The sequence below is a fragment of the Stylophora pistillata genome, chromosome 4 (assembly GCF_964205215.1).
Source record: "Stylophora pistillata chromosome 4, jaStyPist1.2, whole genome shotgun sequence".
In the NCBI taxonomy this organism is placed as follows: Eukaryota; Metazoa; Cnidaria; class Anthozoa; order Scleractinia; family Pocilloporidae; genus Stylophora; species Stylophora pistillata.
Window position 1 is genome coordinate 36540761 of NC_142522.1, and position 23274 is coordinate 36564034.

The window sequence follows — 23274 nt, forward strand, 5'->3', positions numbered from 1 at the left end:
GAGGCTGTCGACACGCTAATCTTTTGTAAACAGTTTAGATTGTATTTGCAGAGCAATACATGTTTGTTACAAGTCTTACATACATCGAGAGACCTCATCCTTATTGTATGTTCTTTCTCTTTTGAAAATTAACAGCATTGTAATCTCCTTATCAGCTTACCTTAATCAAGTCATCGTATATCCACATTTATATCTTGCCGGCAAATGATAGTTTTTTTTTTTTCCACATATTGTGCGAAATTAAGTTATTTTGCGGTTTTCAATTTTGAAACTGATGGCTACTGTATACTACGCTTTTATCTGCGCTCAGAAATATGTTCACCCTGTTTAACATTAATAAAATCGGTCAAGGGTTAAGGTATCAGAGAGGGTGACATAATAGGTGTATTCAATACCCCATTTCCGAATTACCCTTAGCCTCATTTTCGAAACGAGGCCTGGTGCTCAACCATTCTTGTGAAAATGAGTTTAATTTGCATGTGAATGCAATTCCTCTATTCGCTCCGACGAACGGCTAACGCTCGAATCGAAACGTCAGCTTTTGTAATCGTTACGGTGGCCAATTTATCATTTCAACTTTGTTGATATATCCAAATTATATTGTATCGAGCTTATGCTTTGCTTTGTCAAGTGATAAATAAGGCAGTAATCCTTTTCAGGTCAGGAATTAGAAAAAAAAGAAAATTTTGAGGAAGTTTGATCGTAAAGCTTGGAAAAAAAGTTAAAGGACACCTCTAAATTTCATCGAAGGTCTGAACCTGGTACAAATTGAAACTAAGCAGTTATTATTCGCCCGAGTATTTTGTAATAGATTAAACTAAAAAATTTAACCAAGCAGATTTTCGAGAGACCTCTATGTTTTGAATAGGTTGCAGTGTTGATTAAGGTTGATATTAAGTTGATTAGTAACGGTTCTGTGTGTCTGTGTTTGGACAACAAATATTTCGGGTGGCCAATTTATTTCTAAGTGGAATAGCGAAGGGGTTTTGACAGGATAAGTTTCGCACGCGTGCTGATCTTGTACCGTGATTTCGCTCTCGCAACAACGTAACCTTTCTTGATGTATGATTTTCACTGAACGCAGTGAAATCAGTTCGAAAGAAGGAAATGAGCCTAAACTCAGTTCATCAATAATTTCGAGTTTCATGCTTTTTATTGACTTTATGTCTCTGACTAGCTTTTTGTCTTGGTGTGAGTCTCCATTCCATTGTTAAGCTGAAGATTTAAGGAAATTAATTAAAGTAACTTCCCGCACCTTTGTGCAATAGGAGCTCAAGACAAGTAGAATTAAGAGTTAAATTTCTTACCGAATGTAATGAAGTCAGGCTATGTTCGAATAACATTGGAAACACTTTTAAAGACCTCATTCAAGTCAGAAGGCCTAATAATGCATTACAATAATCGTCCAAAACTTCAATTTCTCATCTTTCTTTTATCGATGAAGGACTGCAAAAAGAAAAAGGTAAATGATAATATACAATAATGATATACACTAAGGAACCTTTCAAGTACTAGTGAATGCTCTAGACAATGGCTAGATTTAAAAAAATATCATCTTGCCGTGACTTAAAGTCTGCAATATGGTCTTTCTTCGTTCTGAAAGAACAAATGCGGAAACTCGTCGCAAACAAGAAATGTTAACATCAAACGAGCCAGTTCTTTTAACGGGAGAGCTTATCCTTCGACCGAAACACAGTTCTGCAACTCAGGGATGTAAGTGCAATCAATATTATTCAATTAATGCTTATATGGGCTATTTGCGGTAAAATCGGGATAATCATGATTACCGATCACAGTATTACACGCTTAGCAGTTGTTTCGAATTATTTTGTGGCTTTTAACCTTTTAATGATATACGCATCGAAAAAAAGATTGAAGATACGAGATGTTGGAACTCGAGCCATTCTGGTTTGTTTTTCCCGCGTCAACTGGAAGAGACTCTTGGAAAATAACCTCACCTAATATCTGTGCATCAGTGAGGTCTATTGATTTTGGCGAACGTGTCATTCTATGTTTCACTTGTTACGGGTTGAATTCGTTTTCGCGATAATAGTGCTAATTGTACTTATGAAATGACAAATCCGAATTTGTGGAAATATTGAAGCAGTTACTCATGCAACGAAAATAAACTATTCTCTACGCTTTACGTTACCGCTACCGTTGTTTACCCATTTCAGACCACGTGAATAATCTATGACGTATGAGGCTGAAAAGGTCTATTAGCTACATCACAACACCTGTACCAAGTACGGAGAGCTTCAGATTACTTTGACACGCTCCCAAGAAAAGGCATTTGCAAATACGAATTCATGGCTCGTGTTATTCATTTGTTTCTAGTGCTAGCCTTAGTTAGCATTATGTGGACGCCTTCAAACACTTGGAGGCGTCGTAGGAGAAGGCGACGTGCTCGTAGGTGCTCTGTAACCCACTGTATTGTAAGTAGTTGGAGTTCTTGGAGTTCATGTAGTCGCTCTTGTGGTGGAGGAACTTCTTCCCGTTCACGGAAGAAGATTATCACTGAGTCTTGTGGGGGAAGATGTCCTTACTCCTTGCGAAGCTCGAAAAGGTGTAACACAAACTGTTGTCCCGTAAATTGTGTGTATACCTGGAGTTCCTGGAGTAGTTGTGTTGGATGCGGAACCTCTACGCAGTCACGAACACCACGTATTACACGATACAGCTCGTGCAATGGGAGATCGTGCCCTGTTAAGCAAACACAATCCTGTAACACTGGAGTGTAAGTACAACTGAAGTGGGATAACTGATCTAAATTTGTATTGGTAATTCAGTGAAGGGGGATATAGACTGGAGATGGTTTGCTACATTTTCGCTTTGTATGACGTACATGATAAAATTGGAAGACTTCGTTCAATCCTAGACATGATTATTCATCGCTCGAACACAAACCTGACGTTTAATTTGTGCACTATCAATCAGAAATGAGGCACAGGATGCAGGTCAGACTCTTTAGCTTCTACTGTTCAGATCGTGAAAGAATAAATAAGTCGGGGCCAGCTGATGTGATATTTTCGCGGCAAGAAGGACTCTTTGAGAAGAAAGCGATTTTTGTCTTCAATTGTGTCTTTTCCTCTTCTTGCTTGCTAAATTCTTAATTTACTATGGATCATTTTCAGCGTTCCCGTCATGCCGTCATATTCTTTTCTTGGAATGCGTTTTTTGTTTGTCCTAGCTTGCAATAGAGATGAAAATCCTAAGATAAGAGAAAGTAGAACATACGGTTTAATCTAAATTTTTGTTGCTGTCCAAGATAAATACGAATTACTCTAGACAACCTGACTTGGTGGACCTTTTTTCGCCCTCTTGCCAAGTTGGCTTTAAAAATGACCGAAAAAAGAGACGTCGCTTACAAATTGCAGGAGAGCCTACATTTCGTCTTTCATAAAGTCATTATTCTGCAGGCGGATTTTTTTTTTTATTGTTTTTCTTTCTGTGATCCTTTTCAAGCGATTGGATTGCCGAGATAAGAATCTTTCTGCATAAATGGTTACCTTCTGATCCTTAGAGCTTGTTTATTCGCACGATAGAAATTATGTTTTAAATTAAACACAGCTCAACCCTCAAACTTACATGCGATTTAACAAGGCGTAAAAGATTATGAAAAGTTGATAATTTTGCAAGATATTCAAGCGAATTCAAATACCTCGACCATACAAGTGTAGGAAAAGGGTTAAGTTCTGCATAGACAAGTTAGGTGAAAACACATATCTTTCATCAGACGAGACTGAGCAACTAGGTTAAAGCACGCAGTGCTAATTCGGAAACTTTGATTTTCAAAAGGCTTAGGACAGTATTGAGGCCCTGTTTGGGGGGAGGGGGGAGGCAGTTCTCCTTTATCCCTTCAACTTTAACACCAGATATCCGTTAACCTGGAAAATTCAAAGGCTTTCTTACCTAAAAGTGCCTTTGTATGAATTTTTTCACCAACGAAACAGACAGAATTTCACCGGAAGTCTGAGCCTGGTGCAAATTGAAACTAAGAAGGTGTTATTCGCCTGGGTATTTCGTAACAGGTTGGCTAAAAAATTTAATCAAACAGATTTTCGGGAGACCTTTAGGTTGTACTGTTGATTAAGGTAGACTTTAGGTATATTACTAATGGTTCCGTTTGCGTCTGTGTTTGGACAAGTAATATGTTGGGTGGCCAGTTGAGTTCTAAGTTGTGGCTGTACATGCCGATTCTTGAGTTACAATCTTTTATATGGATGCTTTACAAGTACGCTGATGACTGCAGCTGGATCGTTGCCGTTTTAAAATGCTTTCTTTCGCCCTCTTCAGTTCAGTCTTGGTTGAGTCTGCTAACTTCTTGCAGATCTTATGCTCGTACGCACAGCCTGTTCGCAAGTGCAGCGATGTAAGAAAAAAAAAAAAAAACAATTTGACACGAAGTGTTTTGAAATCATACTTTTCGTGCGTGCATGCTGACCTTGTGTCGTAATTTCTGTCTCGCAACAATGTAACCTTTCTCGGTAGGACTTTCTTTGAACGCAGTGACTCCAGTTCGAGAGAAAGAAATGGGCCCGGATTGTTCCATTACAACTCTGAGTTTCATGCTTTTTATCAACCCCATGTCTTTCATTAGCCTTTTTTCTAGGTCGTATATGTCTCTATTCCATTGTTCAGCTGAAGATTTAACGAAATTCAATTAACTTCCCGCACCTTTGTACAATAGAGGTTCACTACAAGTAGAATTTAGTGTTTGTAAATCTGTTACCGAATTTTATGATGTCAGGTTGTTCGAATAACATCCAAATCACTTGAGAAATGAGTCAGTAATTTCAAGTGGTTACACTTGGGCACTTTACAACTACTAGTGACCTTCAAAAACTGTTTCTTTAATGTCGTCTTCCTTCTAGATTTTGTCGCTTCTCGAGAATAAAAGACTAAATAATTTGTATCAGGATAAAATTCATGCGAGATATATGCAGGAAACCGCTCAGAATATAAAACCAATAAAAATGTTCCGGTTACGCTTGACGTCACGTTCAAAGTAAAGCTTTTCTCTGAAATTTTTCGATGAAACACGGTAGAATTCTACAAAATTTTTAAAGGGTTTCACGAGAGGATCGCCGGGAGATCAAATTATCTACTACCGGTGGTTACATTTTTTTGGGTGTGAGCAAAGTGAGTTTGAGTTGTTTAAGGTCTTTCAGACTGAGGTCATCTTCCTTTAAGAATGAGTTCTTGTGTTGTTCGTAACGAGCCTTCTCATTAGCGCCAGTGCCGGTAAAAACTGGCGGAGGAAAGCTGTGGTAGAGGAAAAAGCAAAAGCGCGTTGCTTCCTAGCAGCTCACCTCAGTGGTGTCAATTATCGATTCCTTGACCCAAGGGATGAGTCAATTGACATTTGCCATTGGTGACATTGGTATATTGATATTCGATACCTTGACGATGTATTTGCCATTCGTGGTATGCTTTCTCCAAATATCGCACTAAAAGTCGTCTTATTTTGCAACAATGGTTCAACTTTACTCTGTAAGTCTTGTATTGCTTTTAATAACATTTAGTTTAACACCTTCGTACTCTTGGAGACGTCGAAGAAGGCGAAGGTGTCTCCCTAGACACTGCAGAGTTGGCAGTTGGACTTCATGGAGTACCTGCAGTTTGTCTTGTGGCGGAGGTGTCCATTCTCGCACGCGGACTAAAACGAGCATTGAGTCCTGTGGAGGGAGATGTCCATATGACCTGATTCAAACGCAAACATGCAAATCTCAGTGTTGTCCAGTCAATTGTATACATACGTGGAGCACTTGGAGTAGTTGTAGTGGATGCGGAAACTCGACACAAACAAGAAAGCCTATTATCAAACGACCCAATTCTTGTAACGGGAGAGCTTGTCCTTCGACCGAAACACAGTTCTGCAACTCAGGAATGTAAGTGCACTCAATTCCTGATTAATGTTTATATGGGCTATTTGCGGTAAAATCGGGACAATCTTAATTACTGATCACGGTATTACACGCTAAGAAGCTCAGCAGTTATTTCGAATTATTTTTTGCTTTTTTCCAACCTTCGCATAAACGCATCGAAGAAAAGATTGAAGATGCGAGATGTTTGAACTCGAGCCACTGGGAGCCATTTCGGTTTACTTGGCCAGCGCCGCTATGAAGAGACCCTCGTAAATATGACCTGATTTGATATCTGAATATTGAAGTCTATTGTTTTATTGGCGAAGTTTAACTTTTTGTCGGCTGACAAGGCACGTAGGTGGTCTGATTGTGGTCAAGAAAGAAGGTAGCGTTTTGTGATGGTTAGTAAAATGCGAGTCGGGTCTTGCGAATTAAGATGCGGAAAATGTCATTCAGAGAAACATACGATAATTCTCCGAAGCTATTCGGCATCCTATATCTTCCATTATGTTATGTAAACATGGATATTTACCTCTGAAGTTAGATCCGCTAAAATGAGTTTTCTGTGTAAATAGTCGCACTAATTATGAAATGGCTAGATTGCCAATCTCTGACCGGATGAGTGAGTTGGTTTTTCAAAGGGTGCCTGTGAAATGAATGCTAAAAGTCCCGCTAATTTCGTTACGCAAAGGCTTCTGGAAAGTATTTGCGATCTGGCTGGCTCCTCTCAGTTATAAAAAACTACTCTAACTGACTCTCTTTCACAATACATAGAGTCCACTGATGTACATAAAATTCTTCAAAATAGCGATACTGTATTTCCTCTTGTGTGTGTACCTTTTCACCCTTTACCCTTACTTGATATGCCTTACAGTTTTCCTTCCAGTTGAATACTTATTTACTGGTCTCTATTGAACATTGAAATTCTGTTGAGGTGATAGGGATGGAATATAAAAGAGTTTCCTATGCTTTTTACACCAGTTCTCCCCAATTCCTCCCTTTCTTCCCCAGCCCTCCCCCCTTAGAGTTTGTCCCAATTTCAAACGAGATTCTGGAAACTATTGAAATCTTTTTAGTTCCTTTTTTTTTTTACCAGTTCTGGGTTTCAATGTATCAACGATCTGTACTGCTTCAAATTTTTTTTTTCGTATGTTAAGGACTGATGTCATTTTCATCATTACATCTGTAAGTGTTTTCTCACCACGAAAAATACCTCTCTGCCTTGTAGAGCGCAGGGGTGCTCGGCTGATACCTGCTGTTGAGCGATATCATACAAAGCTTTTCTTGTGATAATCGCAGAACGCGTTTTAGGCGATCATCTACTGGAAATACAGGTTCCACAGAACAGGGCCGTTATGAAAAACGGTACAAAATGTCATTTAATCCCAGAGCTGACCTCTAAATGTACAAAAACTCATTAATTTTACTTGAAAGATTAATCTAATCAATTTTGTTTGAGCGTCTCCCAAGGCGTGGTCACTTAGGGCAGAACTGTGTTCCGCTTTAAGTGACCGTGCGATACAGGTAGAAGGCAACTTAAAAAGGCCGTAAAGGGTGAGCACGACCGCTTAATAGAGGTAAAAATTACAGTGACTTAGGGAAAAAAATGCGAGAATTTGAAAACAGACCGCTTAATACAGGATGATTGCCTAATACAGTACCGCTAAAACGGGTTCAACGATATTTTTCTCCATACTACACATCGCCCCGTTTACACGGGTAGACAGAGACACTTCCAAAAGTTAGATTTAAACTGGAAGTCGTTTGACGCAAGAAGTTTCGTCAACCACTTATATTTTTTTCAAAGACGGATTTACTTACGCTCTCTGCGAAATGAAGACACAAACTGCATCTCAAAGGTTTTTAGGTCACAGTTGCCTTTACAATCGTTGACGTTTGTTTATCTTTCCATAATTTCACCTTTTGAGTGTTTCTTTACCTCTTTTAGTTTGTCTCAATCGTGGCCCTTTTAAAAAAAATCCTCTTTCAAAGCTTATTGTTTGACTCCCTCAGAGTTGAACAATTTTGATTCGGCCCATACGAGACTTAATATTTATTTTCCATTATCAGAGAAATGATTGTAATTAAAATTTGTTAAGTGGCATTTAAACACGAAGGCGCGCTATAAAAGGGAGCATTAGGTCCCACTGGACCATTCGTCAATCAGCCGTCGTGTGATGTAGAACTCTCAGAGTCAAGTCAGCTTGAGCTACAGCTACGCCAAAGCAGTGAACAGGGGGCGCATTCCTCAAAATTTTTTTATCTCTTTATCACAATACAAGAATTTTTGAGATTTGTATTTCCTTTCTCCAATAGAAGCTGTCTTTATTTGTGGCGGTAAATTTGAGATCAAAGTAGGTGGTTCGCACGTTACCTCATTGCCACCATGCTGGTGGAAGTAAACAATAGATATCTCATTAGCTCCTTTTGTTCGTCTACCAGCATTTAAATTTGACCCGCACACGTCAACAGGGAAGACTTCCTTATATAGCGCGCCTTCGTGTTTAAGCCCTTGGTGTCAGCCTATCAGGTGCATAATTCCAAATCCAAATTCTTGTCGTATTTTCCGTAATATATTCGTTGCAAAAGTGTTTCTTTCCTCGTGAGTTTAAGCGGATGGCTTAGTCCATATTTACAAAACCTCACTTTTCCGATGCCATAAGTCGTTCTGCTGAGTTCTCGAAATATTCGTGTACAGTTTATTTGTATTGAAAATAAATGTCTTTAATCTAGACGTAATCCAAAGCATTATTTAAAATTCGGATTACGTTTGAATGATGCCTTTAAGGATGTACCGTGTAGAAAACTTACCGAACATGTTATGGTATCTGCTGCTTTATGAAACGTATTTTTCCAGTTGTCAAACCCAAGCATATCACGGATAACTCCTTCATTGTATCCAAGATTTCTCCAAAAACTGGTTGACACAGGGCCAAACATAAAATGACTTCTCAATAAACTCCCTTTCTTGTAAAAGGAGGATTATACATAGCTAATCTATGCATTTGTGATGATGGCAGACCTATGTGACCTGATGGTGGCTATCTTATTGGATTGATGAAGTCTAAGAAAGAAGCAATTCCGCTATGCACACAGGGAAAGCCACAAAACGGCAATGGTCCTTGAGTTAAAAGTTGTCGCGTTGGGTCGCCTCGTTTTTTTTATTTTTCTCTTTTGTCACAATCATCGCCTCTGCGATTAAGTCCACAAGCTCCTTAGGAATTCACGTCAGCAATATTAGGACATTCAATATCATAAGTAGTTACATTGCAACACCTTTGCCAAGTACGAAGAGCTCCAGGTTGCTCTGACACGCACCAAAAAGGGATTTGCAATACGAATTCATGGCTCGCGTTTTTTATTTGTTTCTAGTGTTAGCCTTAGTTAGCATCATGTGGACGCCCTCATACGCTTGGAGGCGTCGTAGGAGAAGGCGACGTGCTCGTAGGTGCTCTGTAACCCACTGTAGGGTTAATAGTTGGAGTTCTTGGAGTTCATGTAGTCGATCTTGTGGTGGAGGAACTTCTTCCCGTTCACGGAAGAAGATTATCACCGAGTCTTGTGGGGGAAGATGTCCTTACTCCCTGTGGAGCTCGAAAAGGTGTAACACAAACTGTTGTCCCGTAAATTGTGTGTATACCTGGAGTTCCTGGAGTAGTTGTGTTGGATGCGGGACCTCAACACAATCACGAACACCACGTATTACACGATACAGCTCGTGCAATGGGAGATCGTGCCCTGTTAAGCAAACACAATCCTGTAACACTGGAGTGTAAGTACAACTGAAATGGGATAACTGATCTAAATTTGCATTAGCTATTTGAGTGAAGTAGCCTATAGAGAGCAACCTTGTAGAAATTTTGCCATTGTTTCAAATCATGTCATTTTCTTGTTAATTTTCAATGAAACTATTATGAGGATTATTCACCCGGGCGCTAATTAATTTGCATCAGTATGCAGTATGCAGGACAGTTTTCACATGAACCTCAAGTATGTTCGGGCTCTGTAGATAAGTTATGGATAAGCATTTGGTAGAGTTTCCTGTCGGTAAATCGGAAAAAATTTCGTGCTCGAGTCCTCTGGAAGGACCCACAATTTACTTGTCCGTTACTCATTGCAAAGGTGTAAAATATTCTGTACTTTTTGCGATAGTATTACTTTACATTTGAAACTCATTGCCGCGAAAAAAGTGTTATGTGTCGTGCTTGACTTAAAAATTATGGCAAAACTCATTTTATCCTTGGCACATTTCAGTTCATGTCACGAAAATACCTGTTTACTTAGGATTAATTTTTGAGACAATCAGCCTTGTGCTTAAATCGCCGTCAAAGTCTAAAACAAGGACAACTATAGATAGTGATCTAAGTAGGATGATGTTCAAGTTTTACTTAGCGTGATCTGCACGTAATAATTGATCAGTCAGCTCATGTGGAAGGCCATTTATGTGAAAAATTGACTGACACCTCTATTTGCCACGCTTCAGCACTTAGTGCCCTCTGAGCTTAAGTGGTGGTCTTTTATGAATTCTTAGGACTGAAGTTTCTAGGGGATCTTTGAAATCGTAACATGAACGCTGTTTTTTTTCTTTTTTGATCGGTTTAATGTTTGCTAGCTGTCTATGGAGAACGCGCGGAAAAGTTATTGCTAAACAAGTCACAAGAAATAAACGACAGACCGTTTGGTCGGACAAAAGCAGAAAAAATTAAACTAATCTCAAGATCCTTTGGAACCGTTCTCTAAAACTCTCTGCTACTGAACTGTAACGATGACTATTATTTGTGTACAAGATAATTCGACATAGTGTCACCAGGTCGCGTGCGTTATATGCGACAGCAAGAAAAGTTATTGCGTAATTGTCTTTGTTACAAGTACTTGAACACCTACCGCAATATTTTTGTAATCTGTCTTTTAAAACCATTTATTGCGTTTTGCTTGTTAACGTTGTCTGTTACCTGATAAATCGAAACAGGCTAAACTAAAAGAAAAATGACTGAGTTAACGGCTTTAAAACCTGCAACAGAGGCTAATGTTGGAAAGGTTGTCGTTGTTGTTGTTGTTTTTTCTGGTGGGGAGGGACATTAGGCTACTTTGGATACAATCTATTGTTATGATAATTTACTTGAAAAAATAACGGGCTTCCGATTGGCTGAAAACGAGTGCATTTTTCATGTAACATGAGTGCAAAGTTGTAACTTTGCAAATTAAAAATAGCGCGCGCGCTGTCAAAATGACACCTTCATCACGTAAATTATTTACAAGTAGAAAAATGATTTCTCGTACAATCTTATATAAATTATCCTCGAAATCACGTTTTTACCTATACTTATTATACTACTTATCTATTGATTTACTTTTTTGGAAGAGTAACATATCTTTGTGAAGGTGTAGTCTGATCGTCCGGGTGAGTGTAGTCCTGAGAAGGACTGTTGTCGGTGGCAGTGACTGACGTTTCGACAACCTGTGCGGAAGTCATCATCAGAGTCAAGTGAGTGATTGTTGTCAGTAGAATGTTCTTATTCCAGTTCGTGTGAAATGATCGGTTGGTTTTGCCGTGATGTTATTGGCTGTAAGACTCAAGTGACGTAAGTCGTTCGTGATTGGTCTGTTTCGGTCTGTCGGTAAAGCTAGGTTGTTCTTTTTCGGTCGTTTGTGATGTTTATGTCGTGAATGAGTCGTTTGTATGGGGCGGGTAGTTGTTGACATCTGTTTAGGGGAGTCTGTTCTAAGTTAGTAAACCAGCTTTCCAGAGTCAGTCGTTGAAAATAGTCAGTGCTGTAGGTTAGGCATTGCGCAGAGTCCCAGTCAATGTTGTGGTTGGTAAGTCGATGGTGTTCAGCAATGTGATTGCTGACATCACCTTTCCTCGTCGCCCGTCTGTGTTCAGTCAGTCTTGTTGTGAGGTTTCTGCCAGTCTCACCGATGTAGGAGGCTTGGCAGTCGGAACAATTGATCTTATAAATCGTTCCCTGTCTGTTCCTCGGTTCGTCTTTGTCTTTAACGTTGGTTAGTAACTGACGTAGTGTGGTGATGGGTTTGTGGGCGACGCGGATATTGAAGGGTAGTAAGATGCGCGAGATGTTTTCAGACATACCTTTTATGTACGGTATGGTTGCTGTAGTCGTAGGGGTTGCGGTGTCGTTTGTTTCGGTAGTGGTAGTGGGTCGGTGAGTGTTTCGTCGGATGAAGTCGTTGTTGTAGTTGTTCTTCGTAAAAACACGGTGAAGGTATTTGTTCTCGTCGGATAAGCTGTCTGTCGAGTCACATGCTAGTTGTGCGCGTCGTGTTAGAGTTCTGATAGGTTGTTGAAAAGTCAGTCACTGCCACCGACAACAGTCCTTCTCAGGACTACACTCACCCGGACGATCAGACTACACCTTCACATGTTACCCCCGGGTTCAAACCATTTACTGCAGTAACATATCTTTGTTCTCCACCCTCTGCTTGGAGACAGGTTATTGCATTGTTCGCTTTGTTCTGATACGTGATGACGGTATGGTGCAGCCGTCAACGTGTCTAGCTAAGAGTTAAGTGTAAAATTTGTAGGCGTAGTTCACTCCTAGACATGATTATTCATTGCTCGACCACATACCCTGTCACGTTTAATTTGCGTGCATTCTTGACAATCAAATATGACGCACAAATTGCAAGCCAGACTCTTCTGCTATTTCAGATCGTGAAGGAATTAATCGGTCGCGGCTGACTGATCGAATAATTTCGCGGACAGAAGCACTCTTTGAGAAGAAAGTTAATTTTTTGTCTTCAATTGTCTCTTTTCTCCTTCTTACTTGCGTGAATTCATTTTCCGCTTCTTCGTCATAGCGTCAAACTCTTTTCTTGGAATGCGTTTTTTGTTTGTCTTAGCTTGCAATGGGCAATGATATAAACGAGATGAAAATCCTACGATAAGAGAAAGTAGAAAATGCGGTTTTGTTCGGATTTTTGTAGCTGCCCACGAAAAATCCGAATTTATCTTGCAAAGTTAGCTTTAAAAATGATTAGAAAAAAAAAGACGTCGCTCACAAATTGTAGGAGAGGCTACCCTTTGTCTTTCATAAAGTCATTATTCTACGGGCAAAATTTCTTTATTGTTTTCTTTCTGTGAACCTGGAATGCTCTTTTACAGGTCCGAGCCTACTCAATGGACGATGGGATTTGCGAGATAAAAAATCACCTTCTGATCCTTAGAACTTGTTCATTCGCACGATAGAAATTGTGTTTTAAATTAGACGCAGCTTAACCCCCAAACTAACATGCGATACAATAAGTCGTTAAAAAATCATAAAATGTTGGTAATTTTGCAAGATACTAGGGTGAATTCAAATACCTCGACTATACTAGTGTGGTAAGAGACTTAAGTTCTGCATAGACAAGTCAAGGAAAAAAAGCATATCCTTCAGCAGATAACGAGACTGAACAGTTATGTCAAAGGTGGCGGTACTAATTCGGAAGCATTGTCTTTCATAAGGGCTTAGAACAGAATTAAACTAGGTATTTACGTCACCTGGTACCATACGCAAAGGTCAAATGAAAGATTTCTTCGGAGTGCGACACTTTCTTTCTTGTTAAAAGCATGAAGAACTTTCCTTTGGTCATTTTTCTGCTATTTCTGGTGTTATGTGCCTTAATCGGTCAGTCTGAGTCGTGGCGAAGAAGAAGAAGAAGGAGAAGGCGGTGCTGGCGAAGGGATTGTATTCTGAACAGCTGGGCAGCAAGTGGAAGCTGCTCAAAGACTTGTGGTGGTGGATCCATGGTTCAACGGAGGTCTGTTTACAGATGGCCCAGTTGTGGCGGCACGTCTTGTCCGTCTTACTACAGTTCTCAACGACAAAGAACTGTTTCGTGCAATACGCAATGCTGTCCTGTTAACTGCTTGTGGACGTGGAACTCCTGGAGTTCATGTAACGGTTGTGGCATGTCACAACAAAGTAGAACAATGCGTATTATACGGTCCAACTCTTGCGGGGGCACTGCGTGCCCAAGCTCTAGAAGCCAGACGCGGAGTTGTTATACCGGAATGTAAGTTGTCCATTTCTTCTTTTAGCTTTAGAATATCCTACGCTGAGCCTTAGAAATCCGATGCCTGATTCTTTTCATACTATGTCCATGATTTCAGACGAGCAACTTCGTGATACGTTCGCCTGAACTAAGAGCAACGCAACCGCTTTTTCAGTTAGAGAGCTCAGTCCCGAATCATTTTCAGTTTATGGAGCGGAGAAACACTTTCATGTCCCTTTTGACTTAAAATGGTATATGACCAACACACTTTCGACAATTGTTTCATCTTTTTCGTGATTCAACTTTCCAACTGTATACCCAAAAAGAGCAGATATTTCTAGTGTACAGAAAGCAGAAGAGACTGTTATTTGTTTTCGGATCGCAAGGCACCTTAAAGCAGGTGCAATGGATGGCAGTTAACAACTTTGTTAGGAAAGGAAAGATTTTATCGAGGGAAGCAGAGGCCCCATCTTTAATCCTATCATCTACTCCTTGTTTGCGTGATGTTTTCATTCTGCTAGGGTCATTTACTTTGTTTTCCATCAGTCTGTGACCCTATCTGTGCCTTTGCTTGTTATACCTTGTAACAGGCCAAACGACATTCCAAAAAAAGATTTCAAATAGACAAAAAAAAAAAAAAATAGTTTTGATTTGGCTTCTTCTGAAAAGTAAAAATTGTTTCTCTACAAGATAAATTTAAAGTTCGTGTACCTTAAGAAACTGACAATTCAAGTTAGCGCAGCACGTATAAGTGTTACGGAAGCAATAGATGTTTGTTTGTTTGTTTATTCAAGAGAAAATCCTACAAATACGCGCGCCAAGTTCGGCCACAAGCAAGAGACGTTCGGTGAAAAGATGCAAGGATTTACTCTAGATCTCATCTAAGTTTATGAAATTTCATTATAAACGTTGAATGAAAATACACCAATTGCACCGGTGCAAGAATATTTCAGAATCTGCATAGACAAGTCTTTACGCCAAAATTCCATCTTTCAACGGGCAATAAGTGACATGGAACTCCTGGGGTCCATGTCAGGGTTGTGGCGTATCTCAACAAAACAGAACATTGAGTATTAGAAGGCAAAACACTTGTGGTGGTAATGCATGCCCGCGATCTAGAAGTCAGTCGAGAAGCTGTAATACCGGAATGTGAGTTGCTTTTTTTTTTCTTTTATTTCCATTTTTTTGAGAGATCAGCTCTTGTCTTTCTATTCTTTTCACCCGTTCATACTAATTCCTCAGTCCCTGCATTTGCTAACAGAAAAATTCGCTCAGTCGAGGCGATGGAGGAGTAATAGGTCTTTTTGTAAGGAAAAAAATGGAATCTTGAAAAGTCATCAGGGTCTACTTTCAATTTTTTTTTATTGTTATTTTTCCTTTTTACATTCTGTGCTTATTGCTTATAAAATCTAACACAAACTAAACTTGCATTTAACAACGCATTGCTCGGAAGTTAAGAATTAGATTCGTATCTCTAAGTGAGTGCTTTTTAAGCATGAGCGTTCGCTTGATTGATATTTTTAGTTACCTTTGGTTAGATACTATTTGTGTGACTACGTTAATTTGGAACCAGAGTTTAGACAAAGTTGCTTGGATTTAAAATAGACAATTCAAGGCTCGTATTGGCCTTTACAGCCATTACAGAACTCACCATCAGTCAATGATGTGAAATGGACACCTATCTTCTATACAGAAGGGGAGCCAACGACAACGACGACGACGACGACTTGAGAAGCACGCACTGCGCAACACTTTATTTTTCTTAACAAGATGTTTAGAAGTCACTTTGAGATTATCACGGCTAGGAACGTAATTCATTTCCGGTCCTTTTGAAGTTATGACGCTATCATGCTTACTAAAATATCCTAAGGGAAAACCCACTGTTACAAGTGTGGTAGTGATAAAAATAAGGCTATTGTGGTCTGCGTAATTAGCCGTTTTAATCTCATTGAATGCCCCACCAAAAGCCGTTTGCGTGAGCGAAGCAACTATTATGCATCGTCATTTAGTAAGCGAAGCAATAACAAAACAGGGAAATAACCTTTGGAAACAAGCTCATGCTTGTCGTGTTAATTGAGAGCCAGTGTCACAGGTCACTCGACTGAAATACCCTCATGTAAACAAAGCATATAACATTCCTCATGCTATTAGCATCTAATTTGCAGTTGATGATTTGAAATGTTCTCAAGTCACGAGTCGCTCTCAGTCCAATGCAGGGATTTATCGCCCGTTATGATACATAATCAATCAGACTAGCCACCTATGTCTGATCCTTAGGAAACTTTTCGTTGATATTTCAATGGAAATACTAACAAAACAGTCAATAAAATTCGGAAAGAAATTATGGTGGTTTCGCACTTAAATTGAATTAAAATTTAGTTATTTCAAGTGATTATATTTCGTGATGTTTAGACAATATTTTCAAGAAAACATTTTTTTCGCCTATTGCGTTCACTTTTAATTCTCGGCTGGTACCGGCATCACTGGGAAGAAAAACTAGGTTGAAAGTCTCAAAATATAACCTTAACTGTTTGTACAAGATTCGAAAAAAAAAAAAGCGTTATGTAACAAAATCGACTCTCAAACTAACACTTTTGTAAAACACTTATGTTTCCTAATCTCTCGTCGCTTACTACGCGCTTCTACAAAGAAAACTTTTAACTCGATCTGATGGGATTAGTACGGTCTGAATTAGGTAGTATTTGCGGTGATAAAAAAAAGTTTAAAAATGACAGGCAGCCAATCTTACGTTGGTCAATGCTCAGCTGTGTGAATGCGTTTGAGGAACAGGATTACCGCTGGGTTGTCCAAATATAAAGTTGCAGGTAACGCAAGCATAATGATGGTCATAAGTACAATCTTAGCTGATACAAGCGCCGCATTACACTTACTTCTTAGATTTTTTTTTTCCATTCAGAATGTCTTCAATGGCTTAAAATTGGATCTTACTGAATGTACATGTGCACAAGTTGACACCAAATTCAGCGGAAGTTTTTATAACCGGAGTTTTGACTTCGTTCCAGATCGTAATGACATTAGATCTTTAAATACATGCACGTTACAAGAACCTTCATGGGCTATCTTCGGTAAATTTTCTCAGGGAATTTGTACTTGCGTCCGAACATAAATCATGTACGCTTTGTTTCTTCGATTTGCGATCGATTTTTGGATTACTTTATTAACCCTACGTGTCTGTTGGAGCAGTGTTTCCGGGTCTTTGCCCATACATATATATATATATATATATAACTGCAGACAGTGCACACTGTTTCGACCTATGTGGGTCTCATCAGTGCAGTGCAGACACTGGGCCAAGCTCTGGAATAAACCATTGCCTGGGCGCTACACTTGTGGGACCAAGTGCAGGCATGTATATATATATATACATGTATATATATACATGTATATATATATATACATTCAATATATATATATATATATATATTGACACCGATCATGTGCCATAACATTGTCAAAACCGTTTTTAAATGTTTTAAAAAAGGTTTTTAACAGTATATCTTTCTTCATTATGAACGACTTGATATAAATCCTGCGTTACCGGAATACGTGTCCTGCCTTGTTTCTTTCCAAACAATGGCACAACTTTGAAAACTCCTCAAATTCACCGCCTTTTTAAGCGGGACAATATTTTACTTCGTGAACCCTTAAAACTTGAATTTACAAGTTAAATGAAAAGTAAAAGATGTAAAGATACAGACGCATAAAAAACAAAGAATGAAAGATAAGGCCAGGTATTCGAAACGATTGCAAATTTACCATACGGCAGACGATAAGTGTTTCATCCTTCCCAAGTTTTAAACCAGTGCTCTTCTAACTGCTTATCAGCTTGCCGTGATTTTATTTTGTCGTTTTCCAAAGGTATATTAATTGTAGAATAAGTATTGATCTTAATACGCATCATAACATTTAACCCGCGAAAACGGAAATTTGACCGCACAAGTTATTGCAGATTTTCAGACTTCGTTATCATTCTAAGAATATTATAGCACGTGGTGGACGACGTTTGTTTGACTTTCATCTCAAACTTCTCGCTCGGAGCCAAAGTAGTGGTTGTTTGAGGAGTGTTACGTAAATAAACAAAGTGGCCTCTACATAATTATATCTCAATTACCAAACAACGTCTTGCGTGCCCCTCTAAAGGTTTTACTAAGGTTTCTCTTACGATTTCTTCGGAACTACGACACTTTTCGGCTTCTTAAAAACATGAGGAACTTTCTTTTTGTCATTTTTCTGTTATTTCTGGTGTTGTGTGCCTTAATCGGTCAGTCTGAGTCGTGGCGAAGAAGAAGAAGAAGGAGAAGGCGGTGCTGGCGAAGGAATTGTATTCTGAACAGCTGGGCAGCAAGTGCAAGCTGTTCAAAGACTTGTGGTGGTGGATCCATGGTTCAACGGAAGTCTGTTAAGGAATGGCCGAGTTGTGGCGGCACGCCTTGTCCGTCTTACAGCAGTCCTAAACGATACAGAACTGTTTCGTGCAATACGCAGTGCTGTCCTGTTAACTGCCGGTGGACGTGGAACTCCTGGAGTTCTTGTAGTGGTTGTGGCATGTCACAACAAAGTAGGACGATGCGTATTGTACGTTCCAAATCCTGTGGGGGTATTGCGTGCCCAAGTTCTAGAAGTCAGACGCGAAGTTGTAATACCGGAATGTAAGTTGTTCATTATTTCTTTTAGCTCTAAAACATCCCGCGTTGAGCCTTAGAAACCCGGCACATGATTCTTATCTTACTTGGTCCATCCTTTCATATGCCTGAGCAACTTCTTGATACGTTCGCCTCAAATAAGTGCAAAGCGACTGCTTATCAGAGAGCTAAGTCCCGAATTATTTTCAGTTTCTGGAGCGGGGAAACTCGTACATAACCCCTCTGACTTAAAATGGGTGATGACTAACACATTTTCGAGAGTTGTTTCATCTTTTTCGTGATTCAGTAACAACACTCAAAACTTCCAATGCATCCAACTTTATTCCCGAAAATAGTGGATAAAGCGCCTAAAAGCAGGACCAATTGTCAATATTTATATTGACACAATATTAACACAATATTTATTGTGTGGGGGGCAGAGGTCCCATCTTCAACTCTATCATCAACTGCTTGTTTGCGTAATGTCTTCATTCTGCAAAGGTCATTTTGTTTGTTTTACATCAGTCTGTGAACCGTGAGCTGTGCCTTTGTTTGTCATATCTTGTAACAGACCAAAAGACATTCGGTAAACGGACAAATGAAAACAAAAAAAGATATAGGTCGTACCTTGAACCTTTGTTTCGAATTTGCAGTATTCATAAAGATTAGGAAACATACTACATATGGTTTAAAATTGTTTGGTACTTTCTACTGATTCCATATTAGAGATTCCTTAAGAAGGTACCACCCTGCCACTTAGAAGTATGAGGAAATTCTTTTGGTTCGCTCTTCTTATCTTTGTTTTGTTGTGTACCTTGATTGGTCTTTTTGAGTCGTGGACAAGAGGAAGGAGGCGGTGCACACGGCAAGATTGTGTCCTCAATAGTTGGACCCCTTTCCTTTAGCATTTATACCTTCACCTATCTTAACAACCTCTTAATACCCACATTTATTGGCTCGAACTAACGATGGGCAAAAAAAAGCAAAGACAAAAAAAGCAAACAAAGGATAACCATTCCCAAGAGAGCCAGCTCTAATCAAATACTAACACAAACAAGTTTCTAACTGCATCGCAACGCTCAGCAATGGCCTTGTAATCTATAAAGTTTGTAAATTAAGAAGTCTGTGTTAGGCTATCAAAATTGTTTCGAAAGGGCCCGACAAAGTCCACACGGTTTTATTGCACTGTTTGCGAATCAAATCCAGAATTTTGCTCCGTTGTAAAACATGCATGGCTGGTTCAATAATATTAGTGTTGCTAAACCGTTCGTTACCATAACTCTGCTGTGATATCCTTGCAATATTTCCAACTGAGTGTGATCTTAAAGTAAAACGTGTCCACCAGTTAGACGCGTTTAGGTAGACGCATTGGTCGTGCATAATGGCAAGCTTTCTTCTAGCGCAGCTGTCCTCCGATCAGGTTTAATACTTAAAAGAATGGTTAGATTCTGGTGTTCGTGAATCAAGAATAACAGCATTTAGTTACTGAAGAAAGTGCGTAACATCGAAGAAAAAAAAGGAAAGAGTGCGAGAGGTGCTGAAAATAACTGCCACAAGCCACTCTCGTCCTCTCTCTTCTTTCAAGTGTGACTAACAGTCTTTAGAATTTCAAATTGTGAAAGATCAATTAATAGAGGGCCGCATAACTAATCGATGAAAGGCCGCAGGGACTAAAGAGGGTTTCTATATCCGGAGTTTTATCCAGATCGTCAAGACTTTAGATCTTTATTGCATGATACACGCACGTTGTAAGAAGCTTAAGAAACCAGATTACCAGTAGGTTGTCCAAATATAAAATTGCAGGTAGTGCAAGCATAAAGATAATCATAAAGACAATCTTACCAAATACAAGCGCTGCACTACACTTGCCTCATATATATAAGCATTCATAATATCCTCTATCGCTTATAATTGTATCTTACTGTATGTACGCGAATGCAATCGACACAAAGTCCAGCGGAAGTCTTCATAACCAAAGTTTTGACTTTGTTACGTAAGCGTTTACGAGCCGCAAGCTTAAACAAGATCTAAGCCTGCGTGAGCCCCAGCCTAACATCGTAACTCAGCAATGCGTTGTTTATTTATTCAAGCGTGACCTGTTCGATGTATGTTATGTGGGGTACACAAAGGGCCACCTTCACATGCGCGTTGAGGGACACCGTCAAAAGGCGTCATTTACAAGTAGTTTTCCAAAGAACATAACACTACTGTTCCGAATAATTTCTTAGCACGCTTCAATGTAATTAAGAAATGCGTAAACAAGTTTGACTGCCCTGGTAATGAAATGCTGTGTATTCAAGATCTTAAATCAGATACAATGAAATATATGAAGTTCATATATTTTGAACTGCGGTATTAGATACGTATGATGCACGATCCTCGCAGTAAATAGCGCTATTTCAGCAATAGCGAAAATCAGACCTGAAAAAAATCAGGCCTGTACGGGATTTATTACGAATCAACTTAACGGCCTGCTCCCAGTTGGTTTGTTAGCTCAATTGGTAGAGCGCTGCACTAGTATCGCAGAGGTCAGTGGTTCGAATCCCGTACAGGCCTGATTTTTTTCAGGTCTGATTTTCGCTATTGCTTAAATAGCTATTTACTGCGAGGATCGTGCATCATACAAGATCTTAAACCAGCATTGAATGCACAGTTGGATTCTCTTCGTGCTAGTAAAGTATTCATGTAATTAGCTTGGCACTCTTTTATGCAAATTCGCTTCAACTTAACCTTTTCACAAACCACATTTTATCATTATTTATGTAACCTTGATATTGGTGCAAGATGCGCCGAAACGTCGGTTTCTATCACTTATATTTCTTGTCTCATAAATGAAAATAAAAGATACAAAGGTACGAAAGCGTAAAAAACAAAAAATGAAAGGTAAATCAAAGGCAGGTCTTCGAAATGATCGCAAATTCACGATACGACTGACAATACATGTGAGTTTCATCTTTCTTAAGTTTTACAAACCAATGCTCTCTTGCTGCTAGTCAGCTTTTCCGTTTTCCAAATGCATATCAATCATAGAATTAGAATATACCTTATTACGCATCATAGCATGATTGGCGCCAAAACGGAAATTTGACAAAGTTTATTGCAGATTTCAGGCTCAGCTGTCATTGTATCGCGTGCTTGACAACATTTGTTTGACTTTCATCTCAAAGTTGTTGCGCGGAGCCAAACTAGTGGTTGTTCTGACGTGTGTTGCTTAAATAAACAAAGTGGCCTCTAAATAAAATCTCAATCACCAAATAACGCCGTTCGTGCCCTTACTGGTCTATATTCTGATAAAACAACACTTCGCAGTAAAAAACATAAGTTTTAAGTCAGCAAAACACAGTATTCGTGATGTTAATTGGAAAAGGGAAGCACTTCAACGGCCATTGGGTTAATTTTTGCCTACGGTCATACGATAAAACCACCTGATATTTTACGCCAACGTTAATTGTCATCAAACCTCTCACTTCAAATTGAAAGATCGTATTTCAAGCACTACTACGCCACTCCAGTGTTTAGCCTGCTTACCACTCACTGAATAAAACTATCCGGCTATGAAGGTCGCAACGATTTTTGTAGCGCTGGCTTTTGCGACTTGCTTCCTCTCCACCGTGGATTCTTGGCGTCGCAGACGGAGACGTCGATGCTATCGTAATTGTACGCCTGGTAACTGGGGAGGATGGAGCACCTGTACGAGGTCATGCGGCAAAGGAACACAAGCTCGCACAAGGGGGATCTCTGTGCCTGCTCTTTGCGGTGGTTCATGCAACTACAATCTGAGAGAGACCAGATGAGGCGTGAGTAGCCCAGTGGTCAGTGCGCTGGACTCTAGGTCAGATGGCCCGGGTTCAAGTCCTGGCTGGGGCTTGACGTTGTGTCCTTAAGCAAGACGCTTCACTCACATTGCTTCGTCTTCTCGGATAGGACGTAAAGCCGGAGGTCCCGTCTCCTGCCCCTATCAATTAGTTAATTTCGGCAAGGGACGTTAAAGAACCCACATCACGAGATTACTGTGATGTGGTCTGGCCTGTTTACTGGGAAGGGGGGGAGGGGGCATCTGTAAAAATTTCTCCTTTATTAATTGTAAACTGCCGCCGGCAGTCTGGAAAAGTCCCCCGCACAGTGTTGTAAAGCGCATTAGAGCATTTACATGGAAATGCGCTATAGAAATTGATCTATATTATTATTATATTATACTGCAACACACAATGTTGCCGCGTCAACTGTGCCTGGAGTTGGAACTCATGGGGTCCTTGCAAAGGTTGCGGCATGTCGACTAAAACACGTACTCTGCGTATAACTCAATATCCAAGCTGCAGGGGGACATCTTGCCCCAGTCAGAGAAGTCAAACCATAAGTTGCAATACTGGAATGTGAGTTATTCAGAAATCGTTACAAATGTTAACCTTTTTCGTAGGCTGTGTACTTCTATCACAAATTGCGCGCCTTGTAGAAAACCCCCGTTGTGTGTTTTTGGAATATAAACCTCTAGCCTGTGTTGTAGTATTGTGTACTTCAGTTCTAATGTTTCTTATCGTGGACAACAGCTTGTGTTTATTTTTCTTTGACATTTTTTGTTGACTTTCGAGGAGGAATTAAAAAATTCTACCTCGATTTAAACCAATTTCATTGATAACTTGAATCTGCTACGTGTGATTAAGATTGTATGATACATTGTTAATGATTAATTCGAAGTAGAGTATGCTTTTGTTGAAGCATGGCGTAAAATGTAATTCTGCCACTCAGTAAAATGGGAAATTTAACGGCGC

The 23274-nt window shown here is 39.6% G+C and overlaps 1 protein-coding gene across 4 annotated transcripts in view; it reads left to right on the forward strand.

Moving 5' to 3' along the window:
- Positions 1 to 9211: 9211 nt before the first annotated feature.
- The window catches only part of LOC148733550 (protocadherin Fat 4-like), a 52899-nt gene continuing 38836 nt past the window's right edge, over positions 9212 to 23274 (forward strand). The window contains exon 1 of one of the 4 annotated variants that reach the window (XM_088757221.1): positions 9212 to 9639. In XM_088757221.1, coding sequence (XP_088613347.1) covers positions 9212 to 9639 — 428 coding nt within the window. Of the gene's footprint in view, positions 9640 to 13022; positions 13884 to 17953; positions 18533 to 21816; positions 22879 to 23274 lie in introns of those variants that run through there. The other 3 variants (XM_088757219.1, XM_088757220.1, XM_088757222.1) reach the window with 3 other exon arrangements.